The sequence below is a fragment of the Piliocolobus tephrosceles genome, chromosome 21, assembly GCF_002776525.5.
Source record: "Piliocolobus tephrosceles isolate RC106 chromosome 21, ASM277652v3, whole genome shotgun sequence".
In the NCBI taxonomy this organism is placed as follows: Eukaryota; Metazoa; Chordata; class Mammalia; order Primates; family Cercopithecidae; genus Piliocolobus; species Piliocolobus tephrosceles.
The window spans coordinates 36,806,632-36,822,966 of record NC_045454.1 but is presented as its reverse complement, the minus strand read 5'-3'; the positions used below and the strand labels follow the sequence as shown (position 1 = coordinate 36,822,966).

At 51.8% G+C, this 16,335-nt stretch overlaps 1 protein-coding gene across 10 annotated transcripts in view; it reads right to left on the bottom strand.

Moving 5' to 3' along the window:
• EPS15L1 (epidermal growth factor receptor pathway substrate 15 like 1) overlaps positions 1-16,335 on the bottom strand; it is a 119,780-nt gene that overhangs the window by 63,549 nt on the left and 39,896 nt on the right. For all 10 annotated transcript variants that reach the window (XR_003309936.1, XR_003309937.1, XM_026456922.1 and 7 more), the window contains 5 exons: positions 11,714-11,773; positions 8,477-8,710; positions 4,047-4,204; positions 644-800; positions 251-336 (listed from right to left, as the gene is read on the bottom strand). Coding sequence is in view for 8 of the 10 variants with exons in the window: in XM_026456922.1 (XP_026312707.1) it covers positions 251-336; positions 644-800; positions 4,047-4,204; positions 8,477-8,710; positions 11,714-11,773 (695 nt within the window). In the remaining 2 variants the exon portion in view is untranslated. The remainder of the gene's footprint in view (positions 1-250; positions 337-643; positions 801-4,046; positions 4,205-8,476; positions 8,711-11,713; positions 11,774-16,335) is intronic.

Genomic DNA, 16,335 nt, shown 5'->3' with positions numbered 1-16,335 from the left:
CGGGCTCTGCCCACGACCTGCCTGGGACCACACAGCTGCCACGGGCTGTGGCTGAGGCTGATTCAAATGGAAAATGTCATTCTTCGAGCCCCCTGAGCCAGTTAAGGACCTCAGAAGCTGTATCTTTTCCTTCCTTCTTAATAAACCTGTGATGAGCAAACTTCCAGGTGAGTCTCTGATATTTCCGATAACAACCTGGGAGAGTTCGTGTAACGTTTGGATGTGGAGGGAAGGGCCGTTTCCAACGTACCTTTGTAACTGGGCAATCTCTTGACTGATGTCATCGAGCTCCTTCACGCCAGTAAACTCCCCGGAGCCGAGAGAGCCTGAACTGTCCTAGAATCAAATTCAGAGGCGAGATCTCTAATTAGCAATCTGACATCACCTGACAGGAGGCACCAGCAGGTCTCGGGCCCAGGGATAAAACTGTCCCTTTAGTACACAGGGTGAGGTAGCCAAAGTGCCAGCCCCCTGCCTGGGGAAATACCTGGGCAGCCAAGCCACCCTCCCAGGGGCCCCTACTGGGGAAGGCAGGGACCACGAGCAGCACCCACCACCGACTGTGGGCTGTGTGCCACCAGTGCCACCTGGTGGCACGTGGCAGGAAGGGATGTGAATACCCCCAGGCGTGACCAGCACTCACCGGGCCGGGCGTGCCTCTCTCCGAGGGCGGGACCATGTCTGGCGAGAGGACTTGAGGGGGGTCGATGCCTTTACTGACCTTCTGCTGAATGAAATACATAGCTAACGCGAATTGGTCTTTGCTTAACTTCCCCGTTTGCCTCGTATCGGCCAGGGCCCTGGGAGAAACGTGGGGATGCTAATTACACATCACAGGTGCCGACTCAGCCTGAACACAAGTCACCGATCCCACGCTTTTCAAAGATCACAGCGACGAAAACAATGGCAGGGCGCAGTGGCAAGCTTCAGCTCCTTTCCTACTTCACATCTCCTTCCCAGAAAGTGGCCGGGGGATTTCCCACTCCCAGCGTCCCCCACCCTAGGAGGGCTGTCGGGGCTGGAGAACCCTGAGCCCCTGCCCCTGGGCTGAGAAGCCGACCCCTTGGGAAACTTCACTAGGGCTAAGAGATGCAGCTGCCTCTTCCTTTGGTTTATCTCGTGCATGGGGCAGGTTCTGATGCCGCATGCGTGGAGTAGACCAGCCCTTCCGTGGAAATGGGTGCGGAGACCAAGCATCCACACGCGGCTCTGGGTCATCTGAATGGCCCCGGTCACTGGCCTTCAATGGGGGTGACAGCAGCACTTTGGGGTGTCATCAGGATGAAGGAAGAATCAGCAACGACTCTCTTTCCTTGTTATGAACAGAATGTTAATGTCCCCCCAGATTCCTATGTCCAAATCCTACCCCTCAATGGGATGGTGTTGGGAGATGGGGCCTCTGAGGGGTGATGAGGTCATGACGGTGGAGCCTCGTAAGTGGGATTAGTGCCCTTATAAAAAAGGCTCCAGAAGGCTCTCTCTGCTTCTTTTGCCATGTGAGGACACAGCGAGCAGGTGGCCATCTACAAACTAGGCAGTGAGTCCTCACCAGACACTGGATCTGCCGGTGCCTGGATCACGGACTTCCACCCTGCAGAGCTGTGAGAAACGTCTGTTTCTAAGCCACTCTGTCCGTGGCAGTTTGTCACAGCAGCCCAATGGACTAAAACACTCCCCTTGTGCCCAAATGAGGCTGCCACAGGGGCATGGCCGCAATGCACAGGACAGTCCCCCATAACTAAGCATCCTCTGCCCACATGGCTCTTGGATGTCCTGAAAGATAGGCCAAGTCAGCATATGAATAGCAGCACACAGTGGTTCCATGGAGCTGAGGTGAGAGGCTCCCTGACACTCATAATCAAGGAGCCAGCCAGGGTCGGTCATGGCGGCTCACGCCTGTAATCCCAGCACTTTGGGAGCCAAGGTGGGCGGATCACCTGAGGTCAGGAGTTCGAGACCAGCTTGGCCAACATGGGGAAATCCCATCTCTACTAAAAACACAAAAATTAGCCGAGCATGGTGGCCTGTAATCCCAGCTGCTCAGGAGGCTGAGGCACAAGAATCACTTGAACCTGGGAGGCAGAGGTTGCAGTGAGCAGAGATCGCACCAATGCACTCCAGCCTGGGCAACAGAGTGAGTCTCTGTCTCAGAAAAAAAAAAAAAAAAAGGCGGGGGAACCAGCCAGGAAAGGAAAGGACCCTTGTTGATCAAGGATAAGGCCTTGGGGTCTGTGAAAAATGTCTTCCTTCACCCATGCCACCCTCTCAACGTGGGACCTCATTTCCCACCTCCTGTGTAGTTACGGCAGAAGCCGTTATGGCAGAAGCTTCCCCCTATACCAAAGAGAGCTGGGACAGTACTAACAGACTTATTTATGCCCAAATGCGGTGCGCGAACAGAGTTGGGGAGAATGAGCAGATTTCAAGGAACGTCGCTGATAAAGGCTGCTTTAAAATGCCTAGTTGTCCCCACAGTTGGAGGCCCTGACGATTTCACACTGCCACTCTCTCTCCCCTGTCTACCCCTGCGGGCCCCAGCCTGCTCATGTGCTGCAGCTGCCTCTCCACTCCCGTCCCTTCTCTGCTCCGGCCATCTCTCAAGGAGCATGGGGTCCGACGCCCACCTGCGGAGGGTTCTGAGAGAAAAAGGGAGAAGCAGGCTTGGGGGTGGCTCAGTCGGCAGCCATCCGCCTCTGACACCACATCCTGCCCTGCTGACCTGTACGGTGGCGGCCATCACAGGGACAAAGCCTCCATCTTCATGCTCCCCCTCCTTCCAGTCCCTCCTAGGAGGTGTGTCGTCTACACTGGGCCATGGCCCCGTCCCGGGCACCCACAGACACATCTTTCCTCGTGGTTGTTTATTCGAGAGCCCAATTATCCTTTCCTTTCCCTTTGCTGCCTGCATGGAATGACCTCTGAGTTCCTTCTTTTGATCCAGGTAGATTCATGACTTCCTGTGTCATTTCCATGTCGTTACATCATGTACCAATTGCAGCATGCATTATAAATTACGTTCCCTCTACTGCCCCCGGACATGACGGTCAGGGTGTCAGGGCGCTAACCAGGAATTGTGTGTGTGTTGGTTTCAGAGTCATAAAGGGGACACTGTTTTTGTGGTTTCTAAAAGGGACAGTGGATCCGAGGCAGGTGAGACCCACTGTCCCTAGCCAGTCGGAGGTGGCTTGGCCGTTTGGGTGATGACTCTGTGACAGCTGGTTCTCAGTCTCCCACCTCACAGTATGGACATCCGTGAATTACCACTAAGGACAGTCATTTCCCCCAAGCCACTAAGTAACATCCTGAATTTCACTGCTCTACTTGGAGGGATTTGCCTCTTGAGAATTATCCAACAATTCTCTCCTTTTGATAGCTCCCACCAAGTGAAGCCTTCTCTAAGGCCACAAAGTTCTGAGCAACAAGCTCAAAAGTGACTTCAGCCCTGGCCAGCGGCAAGAGGAGTGCCCCAGCCCTATAAAGTCAGCTGTGTCCAGCCCTGGGGGAAAGTGGGGGTGAGGCCGACTCCTCAACTGGGCTCTGAGGTTCAGAAAGGGTCTCCCTGTGCTCACCCGCCTGCTGGGAGCCAAAGCACTGGCCTTTCCAGAGCAGGGCCTCCCACAGGAGGCAGCTGTAGCCCCCAACCCCGTCACCACCCCCTAGGCCATTCTGCTAGAGGCTCCAAGACCCTGCTGCCCACACCTCCCGAAGGCAGCTGTGGCAAAGGCCAGGCCTCCTGCTAGAACTAGTATCATGGCCAGCAAGAACAGGGCCCAGCTGTGTGAGCAGATGGCCTGGGAGCTCTTGAGAGGGGCCAGAGGGCCTTCCTACTGGAAGACAGTGAACTGACCAGCATGGAGCGTGGGCTTCAAGCCTTGGCACATGCACCTTGCTCAGCCTCTGTCAGGCCGGGGAGAATAAAGGACGCCAGACACAGTGGAAGCCTGTGACAAGCCGGAGGGGGCCCCCTGACCACCACCCTCCACAGTCTTCACCCATAGGCCCCCTGGAGCCACCTACAGCCATGATTGCCACCCGTCCGGCCTCACCATATGTGTGCTAGAAGGTTCTGGGTGAGGCCCGAGTGCATGAAGATCTCCTTCACCTCCTGGCCACTCACGTAGCCATCCAGATCCAGATCGGTCTTCAGGAATATCTCATCAAATCGCATCTTGTCTGCCACCGGCACCACCCAGTTCACTGTTGGCTGAAACAGTTTTTGGCAAAAGAGTTAATCTGAAAGCTTTTTATGACCCCCAGACACACGCTTTTTGATGATGGGGCGATTAAAGCACTTCCATGCACATTTGGCATCAAACTCTCCTCACTTCCATGAGCTGAGGGCAGATGAGATCCTTGTTCTGTAACTGGCTAAACTGAGGCTGAGACAGGTTGAGGCTGGCTCTGTGAAGCTCACCCAGACGCCAGTCTGCACCTCTCTGCACCCCATCACCCGCTCTGCTTGTCCATCTACCCTACCACCTAGGGCGTGAGGGAGGCTGTGATCTTCAGGGGATGGGTTCACACATGCCAGGAAAGACCCCGTTGAGCACCCACTTGGAAGGACTGTCCCCGGAGAGCCGGCCCTGCCACATGCCAGCCTCCCTGGTCCTCCCACTCTTCCTCCCCCAGAGGCTGCCCTACAGGCAGCCAAAGTGTCCCGTCCCAGGACTCTATAGACCACCCCTCTATGTCCCTGACCCCGCTCCTGAAACAACAGATACCCCCAAGGTGTCAGTGCAGATACACCACTTACAGGTAACAAATGAGACCCCATTATCCAAGAGGGCCGCCACCCACGAGGCCCCACCAACATTCATGTAGTCCCAACCCCGCCAGGGCAGACGGAACCACGAGCCCAGTGCAGCTTGAGGTTCACAGCCCTGGGGCTGGGCCACCTGCTGCACCTGCGGCCCCTCTCACCGCCGGCTCAGTTAACTTGAGAGAGGCAAACGCCATCATGGGTCAACCAGGGCCCGGTCACCTGGTTCAGAGGCATCGAGGCCCCTCAGGCACTCAGGGGCAGGCCCCTTCTGTGGCCCACTCCACCTGCATTACCGCGGGCCTTCAATAAACCCACCAAGCCACAGTTCACGGCATCTGTGTCCTGAACTCTAGATGTGCTTTTCCTCTTCCCGTTTTTTTTTTTTACTAATATTTATACAAATCACTCCTTTTAAACAATCTCATAATAGCAATGAGAATCAACACCTGATTGAATTATCTAGATGATGAGGAAGTGGAGAGGAAAAGGACAGGCAAATGTGGCTGGAAGGATCGATTGTTCCTCCTCCACACAGCAACCGTACAAAAAAGCCGCAACGCACTCCTCACCTTCAACGAATGCCATGATGCCTGAAACTGCCACTCAAAGTCATTTCTCTTAGTTATGAAAGGATTTCTTAGGCCGGGAGCGGTGGCTCACACCTATAATCCCAACACTTTGGGAGGCCAAGGTGGGTAGACAACCTGAGGCCAAGAGTTTGAGATCAGCTTGGCCAACATGGTGAAACCCTACTTACTAAAAACATGAAAAATTAGCCAGGTGTGGTGGTGGGCACCTGTAATCCCAGTTACTCGGGAGGCTGAGGTGGGAGAATTGCTTGAACCTGAACCTGGGAGGTGGAGGTTGCAGTGAGCTGAGATTGTGCCACTGCATTCCAGCCTGGGTGACAGAGCAAGACTCTGTCTTGGAGGAAAAAAAAAAAAGGATTTCTCAAAGAATTATCACAGTGTTGACAACCCGAAGATGTCCATAGGATTGAGAAGGGACTCATGGTCAAGACTGGGAAACATGGCCGGGCGCAGTGGCTCAAGCCTGTAATCCCAGCACTTTGGGAGGCCGAGACGGGCGGATCACGAGGTCAGGAGATCGAGACCATCCTGGCTAACCCGGTGAAACCCCGTCTCTACTAAAAAATACAAAAAATTAGCCGGGCGAGGTGGCGGGCGCCTGTAGTCCCAGCTACTCGGGAGGCTGAGGCAGGAGAATGGCGTGAACCCAGGAGGCGGAGCTTGCAGTGAGCGGAGATCCGGCCACTGCACTCCAGCCTGGGCGACAGAGCGAGACTCCGTCTCAAAAAAAAAAAAAAAAAAAAAAGACTGGGAAACAATGGTTAAACTCATTTACTCTTCATGAACAAGTCTCCTGTGATGTCCAAATCTAACGGGCTCCTGATACCAACTCGGGGAACTCAGAAAGCAAGCTTGGGAAACAAGGGATACCATGTGACCCAGATCAGCTTAGTTCAGGGGTTTCACGTAGCAAGTATGTGTGATGAAATACAGCAAGGACCTGATCAAACAATTTATCAAAATCTATGGAGCTAGGCCAGGCACAGTGCTCATGCCTGTAATCCCAGCACTTTGGGAGGCCAAGGCAGAAGGATCCCTCAAGCCCAGGAATTCAAGACCAGCCAGCATAACACAGCAAGACCCCATCTCTACAAAATAAATAAATAAATAAATAAATAAAATTAGCTAGGTGTGGTGGTATCCACCTGTCCCAGCTACTGGGGAGGCTGAGGTGGAAGGATCACTTGAGCCCAGGAGGTTGAGATAGCAGTGAGCCGTGATTGCCCCATTGCACTCCAGCCGGGGCAGCAGAGCAAGATCCTGTCTCTTATATATTTAAAAAATAAAAAAAATCTGTGGATCTAATTCAAATGATAAGAGTTCAGATGGCAAGAGCAACCTGACTTTTACTTGTGGCATTGTACTATGTAAATTTTGTGAGCTGCCTCAAGTCTGGTGGACATAAAGATGCCAATAAATGAATTCTAATAAGAAATAGGCTTGCTGCCTTTAAGTCAAGGGGCTACAGCAAGCTAACCTCAGAAGCCAGGGATCACAAACAGGTAATGGGAGTCAGACAAGCTGAGCTGTGGCAGGACATAGAAACAAGGGGGAGCGGTTCTGTGTCCCACAGGTCCAAAGAAGAAAGTACGTATGAAATTATGGCTCTGGCCGGGCGCGGCGGCTCAAGCCTGTAATCCCAGCACTTTGGGAGGCCGAGACGGGTGGATCACGAGGTCAGGAGATCGAGACCATCCTGGCTAACACGGTGAAACCCCGTCTCTACTAAAAATACAAAAACTAGCTGGGCGAGGTGGTGGGCGCCTGTAGTCTCAGCTACTCAGGAGGCTGAGGCAGGAGAATGGCGTAAACCCGGGAGGCGGAGCTTGCAGTGAGCTGAGATCCGGCCACTGCACTCCAGTCCCGGCGACAGAGCAAGACTCCGCCTCAAAAAAAAAAAAAAAAAAAAAAAAAAAGAAATTATGGCTCTGGGATGACAAGAGTCCTAATAATATTTGCTGGGCCAACAAAAGGAACTCACTGCCTGATTTCTGGGGCCTCAGGGTAGGTCAGCAGCAAGATTCTGGTGCGAACTTGGCTGTAAACCCAACACGGGGCAGCCTTGCCCGTGGAGCTGGCTCTCCCAGTTAGGGCTGGGCTTTAAGGCCGGCTCAGCAGTCACAGGTCCCAAGGGAAGCAGCTCAGACCCTGGTGGCTGGAAGTGGCTTCACTCAAACCTGGCATGAGGGCAAAATCGGGTGGCCTTGGGGGCCCCAGATAAGAGTGTTGCTGGCCTGGAGATGAGGAAGGTGGAGTGCGGGGAGCATGCGAACTGCAGGGCCCCAGAAATGCTGGTTTTCATGACTGTGATCCTACCAGTGCCGTCCTCGGGGCAGGAGCTATACCCTCCCACCCCACCCCAACAGGGGCCACTGGTAAAATCAGTCTAGTCAGAGGGTCTCGAGAAAACCACCAGAAGATCACCAGAGAGGCGGGTTATGAAGCTGGGTGACCTGTGCCTGCCAGTGAGTTTGGCCCCACTAGCTTCCTTGCCAATAAAGCACCTCCCCAACCTGACCTTCAATACTTAGTAAGAACTCTTGGCAAGAGCTCTGCAGACACAGGCTGGGCACAGTGGCTCACACCTGTAATCCCAGCACTTTGAGAGGCCGAGGCAGGAGGATCACTTGAGCCAAGGAGTTCAAGACCAGCCTGGGTAATATGGGGAGACCTCATCTCTATTGAAATAATGAGATAAACGAATACTTTTTTTTTTTGAGATGGGGTTTCGCTCTTGTTGCCCAGGCTGGAGTACAGTGGCGCAATCTCAGCTCAATGCAACCTCTGTGTCCCAGGTTCAAGTGATTCTCCTGCGTCAGCCTCCCGAGTGGCTAGGATTACAGGTGTGCACCACCACGCCCAGCTAATTATGTTTTGTATTTTTAGTAGAGATGGGGTTTCACCATGTTGGCCAGGATGGTCTCAATCTCCTGACCTCGAGATCTGCCCACATCGGCCTCCCAAAGTGCTGGGATTACAGGCGTGAGCCACCGCGCCTGGCTGTGAATATTTTTTTAAAACATTTCATCAAAAGCTTGACTGCTCTGGGGTTGCATGTTAAGAACTCCCAAGAAACATCCTACCGTGCTCTGACAGGGGACTGTGCCTGCTGAGGGCTCCATACCTGTGTTTGCTTGAGGCTGTGCTTGGGGGACAGGCTTCCTGTGCTGTTGAGGCTGCTGACACTGCCGTGGGACGGCGTGGAGCGGAGGCTGTCTTTTGGTGGGGGGCTGGCGGGCAGGACAGGGACGGCGCCAGGAAACACAGTCTTCTTTCTCTTGGAGGGTGGGATGAGGGATGGGGGCAGGGCGGAGGGCACGGGCTCCTTCTCCAGGGCTCGGTACACCAAGTGCATGGCCTGCGGGTGCAAATGACAATGGCGCTGAAGGGACAAGGCTGGGGCCGGGCACCACCAGGAGAAGGCAGAGGGCAGCCCTTTTGGGGGCTGCAGTGACAGGACAGACACTCTGTGAGGACGCTCCCAAGCTCACCAGAGTGAAAAAAAAATCGTTTCAGATGAGTTATCTTTTATGTGTAACTTTCCAAGACGTGTGTTGAATTATTCCTCGAGACTGAAATGCACACAGAAAGAATTCAATCAAGCCAGACTCGGTATGCATCCCTTCACCACTCAGGGAGGCCACCGGCTCCAGGGCTGGCACCTTCCCAGTACTGGATTTGGAAGTCTAAAGACACCAGAAGAGAGGCTTGTACTTCAAGACGTTCAGGAGTAGTCCCAGCTACTTGGGAGGCTGAGGTGGGAGGATCGCCTGAGCCCAGGAGAGGGAGGCTGCAGTGAGCTGTGATCACGCCACTGCACTCCAGCCTGGGTGACAAAGCGAGACCCTGTCTCTATAAAACAAAACAAAAAACAGTGGAACTGAGGATGCATTCATGAGGCGGGCCACAGCCATAGAAGTAAATTCTTTGTAGAAGGCCAACTAATAAATGTGCAAGGAACGATGGTTTTGATGAGCACATCACCGTTTGGCAGCCGCCATCATCGTAACTAATCTTGCCAGCATAAGGCGAGACTCATCAGCGGTGGTGGAACTCTTAGGGAAGAGTCTGAGAGTCACAGGTGTTGACAGTATCAAGGCGTCCCCCACAAGAGATAAAATGAGCACCGAGGGAAAAAGAGCAACTGCCCAGAGGAACCCACAACCTTGCCCCACCTTGACCCAGTGATGAATGTCAACATGGCAGTAGGAAGGCATATTGACATCATGCTCCCCCAAGTGGGAGACCCATGTGGGGCAGGTGTGACCTCCGTGGGATTCCTGTCCCACAACAGTGCACCACCTGGGTCATCAAGAGGACCTGGCAGCCAGGCCCAGGGACACTCCATAACTGCTAGCCTGTGCTCTTCAAAATGTTGACGTTGAAGCCAGGCACGGTGGCTCATGCCTGTAATCTCAGCAGTTTGGAGGCCAAGACGGGCAGATCACCTGAAGTCAGGAGTTCAAGACCAGGCTGGCCAACAGGGAGAAACCTCATCTCTCTAAAAATACAAAAAAAAAAAAATTAGCCGGGCGTGGTGGTGCGCGCCTATAATCCCAGCTACTCGGGAGACTGAGACAGGAGAATCACTTGCATCCAGGAGGTGGAGGTTGCTGAGATCTCAGGTGAGCTGAGATCGCGCCACTGCACTCCAGCCTGGGTGACAGAGTGAGACTCCCTCTCAAAACCAAAACAACAACAAAATAACAAAACGTCCACGTCGAGAGACACGAAGAGAGGCGGAGGAACTGTTCTAGATTCCAGGAAACGAAAGACAAAGGATAACAGGATGTAACACACAGGACTGGGTTCTCTTTAGACACAAGGGACATTTTTGGGACAACTGATAAAATCTGAGTAATATCCTGGGATTAGATAATAATAGACACACTCATACAGAATATAAGGTGTATATATAGGATATAATGAAAATATCATAAACGCGATGCTGTCATGTGAATTTCCTGATTTTGAAGTGGATAATGGTTATGTGTAAGAGAAGTCCTTCTTTTCAGGAAATACGCACTGAAGTGTTTATGGATGAAGAGGCATCGTGTCTGCAACTCAACTCTAAAATGCTTCAAAGGAAAACTTCATGCAGCAGTAGGGAGGGAGAGAGAGTTAGGGAGGGAGGGAGGAAGAAGGGAGGAGAAAAATAAGACAAATGTAGTAAATTAGCGACACTGGGAAATTTGAGTGAAGAGTTTTCAAAAGAATTCTCTGTGGGAGGTTGCTTGAGTTCGAGGCTGCAGCAAGGGTATTCACATCACTGCACTCCAGCCGGGGTGACAAAACAAGACTCTGTCTCAAAAACAGAAAATAATTCTCCATATTACAGGTTGAGTATTCCTTATCCAAAATGCTTGGGACCACAGGGTTTCAGATTCTGGAGTTTTCTGAATTTCTGAAGGTGTGTATTATACATACTGGTTCAGCATTACTAATCCAAAAATCTGAAATCCTCCAATGAGCATTTCCTTTGAGTGTCATGTTGGTGCTCAAAAAATTTCAGATCTTGAAGCATTCTGGTTTCAGACTTTCAGATTAAGGACACACTCAACCTGTAATGAAACTTTTCTACATACAAAGAACTATGTCAAGATAAACACTTAAAAAATGAAAGAAGGAAGGCCGGGTGTGGTGTCTTACACCTCTAATCCCAGCACTTTGGGAGGCAGAGGCAGGCGGATTACTTGAGGCCAGGAACTCAAGACCAGCCTGGCCAATACGGTAAAACCCCATCTCTATCACAAATACAAAAAAATTATCTGGCTGTGGTGGAGTGCACCTGTAATTCCAGCTACTTGGGAGTCTGAGGCATGGGAATTGCTTGAACCCGGTAGGCGGAAGCCGCAGTGAACCAAGATGGCACCACTGCACTCCAGCCTGGGTGACAGAGCAAGATTCCATGGATGGATGGATGGATGGATGGATGGATGGAAGGAAGGAAGGAAGGAAGGAAGGAAGGAAGGAAGGAATGAAGGCCGGGCACAGTGGCTCATGATGCCTGTAATCCCAGCACTTTCAAAGGCCGAGGCGGGTGGATCACGAAGCAGGAGATCGAGATCATCCTGGCCAACATGGTGAAACCCTGTCTCTACTAACAATACAAAAATTAGGTAGGTGTGGTGGCAGGTGCCTGTAATCCCAGCTACTCGGGAGGCTGAGGCAAGAGAACTGCTTGAACCTGGGAGGCAGAGGTTGCCATGAGCCAAGATCGTGCCACTGCACTCCAGCCTGGTGACAGAGCGAGACCCTGTCTCAAAAAAGAAAGAAATAAGAAAAACAAACGAATCCAGCAACCCCTGTGCACTGCACATTTCCTTCCTGGGGTAGGTGGGAAGGAAGCAGCAGGACCTACCACAGCGAACTCGTCTCGGTCCAAGTGCCCATCCTTATCAATGTCACTGAGGTCCCAGACCTGCAAGGGAGAGACCAGCATGGGTTACTGTGGGAGGAAAGACTGGGTGAGAGTGAGACCACCTGCCAGAATTCAGACTCTCAGCCATGGCACTCACTGGGCTCAGGACAAGGAAGTCAAAATACATTTCAGAACCAGTCTTCGAGTTCTCAGAAAAACCATCACCTGTGAAGTACTGTCAACTACCAGATGCATGGTCTGACAATCATCATGATTATAATCATGGCCAAGGCTATACTTTAAACTTAGCCTGAGTTTCCTCTTTATCGTCTTACAGAGACATCTTAGAAAAGACAGCTTTGATTGAGTACAGGTGTTGCCCTAAACACCCACACTCCCTATGCTCACTCCTGCAAACCCCACCCCTTCCTTGCATTCTCAGCTGGGCAGGGCTGTGAGCTCATGTCTGAGCATGTTTGTGGGTCTCGTCTCCTCTCCCCAGCAGTGGATGGCGAGACAGGTGTCAGGTCCACTCAGTGAGCTGAAGAGGCAGGCAGGCAGGCAGGCATGGGTTCTGGACGATGCCTAAGAAACGTGCAGATCTCAAGCACCATTATGCTGCCAGCTTCCTAACCCATGCCAGCCTTCCTGGATGGGCACACCTGCCTGCCAGGCCAATGCTGGGCAGGATGCCAGTCCCTGGATCTAAGAAGATGCCCACTGCTCTATCCATAATGCTTCATGTGTCACCATCACCCTTCCCCAGCCAATCACCAGGGCTTCAGTCCATGCAGGTTTCTCACATCTGGGTCCTCCTCTCCACCTCTGCTGCTGCGCCCGAGGCTCATGACTCCCCAGCTCGCACAGCCAAGAGCCTCCAGCTGGCCTCCCTATCCCAGTCTTGTCCCTATGGCTACCACAGGGACTGCTCCAGAACACACACCTGACCCTGCCTCACCCTGCTCCTCAGCCTGGCAGATGGGGTCCTGTCACCTGGCTGCTGCTGAGCCCCTGATGGTAGCAGGTCCCTGCACCCCAGCCCAGCCTCCACAGACTCCACGGGGTCCTCCACCTACTTTGCCAGGGATCCAGGACTCCAACAGGCCTTTCTGTTTCCACAGTCCTCCCTCAGCCCAGGCCTTCCTCACCTCGGCACTACTGTTTGTTAGGGCCGGATCACTCTCTGGGGTGTGGGCCATGATGTGCACTGCAGGGCATTGAGCAGCGTTCCTGGCCTTGACCCACCAGATGCCAACAGCACCCGACCCAGGTGTGACAACTAAAAATGTCCCCAGGCATTGCCCAATGTCCCCTGGGGGCCCTGCGGGGCAGAAGCGCCCAGGGGGAGCCCTGGCCCTAACTGGCATGCCAGGCTACCTGCGGCCTCTGTGCTGTCACTCAAGCTGCCCACATGCCCAGACTTCCACCAGAGTCCCCCTCACCCTGGAGGACGTGACCAGGGACACCTCTTCTAGAAAGTCTTCCCTGGCTGCCCTGCTCCCCGTGCTCGAGTGGGTCAGGGGCCCTCCCCTACCACTGTCCTCACTGGGCCAAACCGTGATATCAGGGATGCTGTGGGGGGTGTCTAATGGACAGGGCAGGTGAAGAGGGCAGGCTCTGGGGACAGCTGCTCCAGAATGCACACTGGATCCTGCCCCGCCCTGCCTGCAATAGGACCTCATCCCTTATCCATCCTTCCACAACTGTGCAACCAGGGTGACTTCCCAACCACCCTGAACATCTGCTTCCCCATCTGAAAAACAGTGGGTGGAGGGGTGTGAGACACAGTCCTTAACAGCATGGCTGCAAGTGCTGGATGTGTGTCTTCATGCAGAGCACTAGGGCCCGGCCTGCACATACTAAGCCCTCAGTAAATAAGTAAATAAGTAAAAGCATCTTGGCTATTACTTATTTGACTTCTTTGATGGTACCTAATCATCCCCACCTTCCCACTGCCCAGCACAAGGCATAGTCCACTGCAGGCTCTGAAAAATGCTTACTGAATGACTGACCAGATGCATGATGTGTGGGTGTCTGGATGCACAGATGGATGACGGCACAGATGCAAGTGTGCACGGATGAATGCACAAATATGGACGTACAGGGACATGTCAGCATAGACGTATGGGCACAAAGATGCATGCACAGATGTGTGGATAAATACATTGCATGGGCATGTGCACACACAGATGAATGGATCATAGGGATGCAGAGGGACATGGGTGCATAGATGCATGGATACAAAGATGCATGCATGGCTGGGCACAGTGGCTCACGTCTGTCATCCATCCCAGCACTTTGGGAGTCCAAGGCGGGTGGATCACCTGAGACCAGGAGTTCGAGACCAGCCTGGCCAACATGGTGAAACCCAATCTCTACTAAAAATATAAAAATTAGCTGGGTGTTATGGCATGCACCCATGGTCCCAGCTACTCAGGAGGCTGAGACAGGAGAATCACTTGAACCAGGGAGGCAGAGGTTGCAGTGAGCCAAGATGGCGCCAGTGCACTCCAGCCTGGGCGACAGCGAGACTTCATCTCAGAAAAAAAAAAAAAAATTTAAATAAATAAATAAAATAAAACATATTTATGGTTAGATAGAAGGTGTAAATTCTTTTATTTTATTTTTTCTAAAGACATAGAGTCACTCTGTCACCTAGGCTGGAGTGCAGTGGTGCAATCTCAGCTCACTGCAACCTCTGCCTCCCAGGTTCAAGCGATTCTCCTGTCTCAGCTTCCCGAGTAGCTGGGACTACAGGAGCATGCCACCATGCCCAGCTAATTTTTGTATTTTTAGTAGAGACGGGGTTTCACCATGTTGGCCAGGATGGTCTTGATCTCTTGATCTCATGATCCGCCCACCTCGGCCTCCCAAGTGCTGGGATTATATGTGTGAACCACCATGCCCGGCCAGAAGGAATAAATTCTAATGTTCAATAGCACAATAGGGGAACTATAGCTAACAATAATTTATCGTATCTTTCAAAGTCTCCGGAAGAGAAGATTTGAATGTTCCCAGTACAAGGAAAGGATCAATGCTTGAGGTGATGGATATGCTAATTACCCTGCTGGGATCATTAAACATTGTGTGCATGTATCAAACCATCACATGGACCTCACATTACAATTATTATGTATCATCAAAAATAAAAATAATAAAACATAGAATAAAGCAAAACACGGTTGACTCTTGAACATGGTTTGTTGAACTGTGAAAGCTCACATATGCTCGTATTTTTCTAATCAAATGTGGATACAAAATACAGTAGTCGTGGGATGTGACACCGGAATATACATAGGGCCAACTTTTGTATCTGCAGGGCTGACTGCAGGACTTGAGTATGTGTACATTTTGGTGTATGATGGGGCCCTGGAACCAATCCCCCTAAGTATACCAAGGGACAACTGTACTTTTAGTTAATAGAAACAAATTGAGGCTTTTAAAATAAATTAATTTGGCCAGGTGCGGTGGCTCACGCTTGTCATCCTAGCACTTTGGGAGGCCAAGGCAGGTGGATCACCTGAGGTCAGGAGTTCAAGACCAGCCTGGCCAACATGGTGAAATCCCATCTCTATTAAAAATACAAAAATTGGCTGGGCTTGGTGGCTCACACCTGTAATCTCAGCACTTTGGGAAGCCAAGGCGGGCGGATCACAAGGTCAGGAGATCAAGACCATCCTGGCTGACACAGTGAAACCCCATCCCTACTAAAAATATGAAACATTAGCCGGGTGTGGTGGCGGGCACCTATAGTCCCAGCTACTCGGGAGACTGAGGCAGGAGAATGGCGTGAACCTGGGAGGCGGAGCTTGCAGTGATCAGATATCGCGCCACTATACTCCAGCCTAGGCGACAGAGCGAGACTCTATCTCAGTAAAATAAATAAGTAAATACAAATACAAATACAAATACAAGTACAAAAAGTAGCCGGGCGTGGTGGCTCATGCCTGTAGTCCCAGCTACTCAGGAGGCTGAGGCAGCAGAATCGCTTGAACCTGGGAGGCAGAGGTTGCAGTGAGCCAAGATCATGCCACTGTACTCCAGCCTGGGTGACACAGCAAGACTGTCTCACAAAAAAACAAAACCAAAAAAAATTATTTATTTATTTATTTATTTATTTATTTTTAAAACAGAGTCTCACTCCTGTTGCCCTGGCTGGAGTGCCATGGCACGATCTCAGCTCATTGCAGCCTCGACTTCCCAGGCTCAGGTATGATTCTCCCACCTCAGCCTCTAGAGTAGCTGGGACTACAGCCGCACACCACCACAACTGGCTAATTTTTTTGTATTTTTTTTTCCAGTACGGATGGGGTTTCACCATGTTGCCCAAGCTGGCCTCAAACTCCTGGACTCAAGTAATCTGCCTGCCTCAGCCTCCCAAAGTGCTGGGATTACAGGCATGAGCCACCACACCAGCCTAAATTGAGGGTTTTTTATTTTTTTTGAGACAGAGTCTCGCTCTGTGACTCTGTGGCTGGAGTGCAGTGGTGCGATCTCAGCTCACTGCAATCTCCACCTACCGGGTTCAAGTGATTCTCCTGCCTCAGCCTCCTGAGTATCTGGGATTACAGGCAAACACCACCACACCTGGCTTTTTTTTTTTTTTTTTTTTTTTTTTAGAC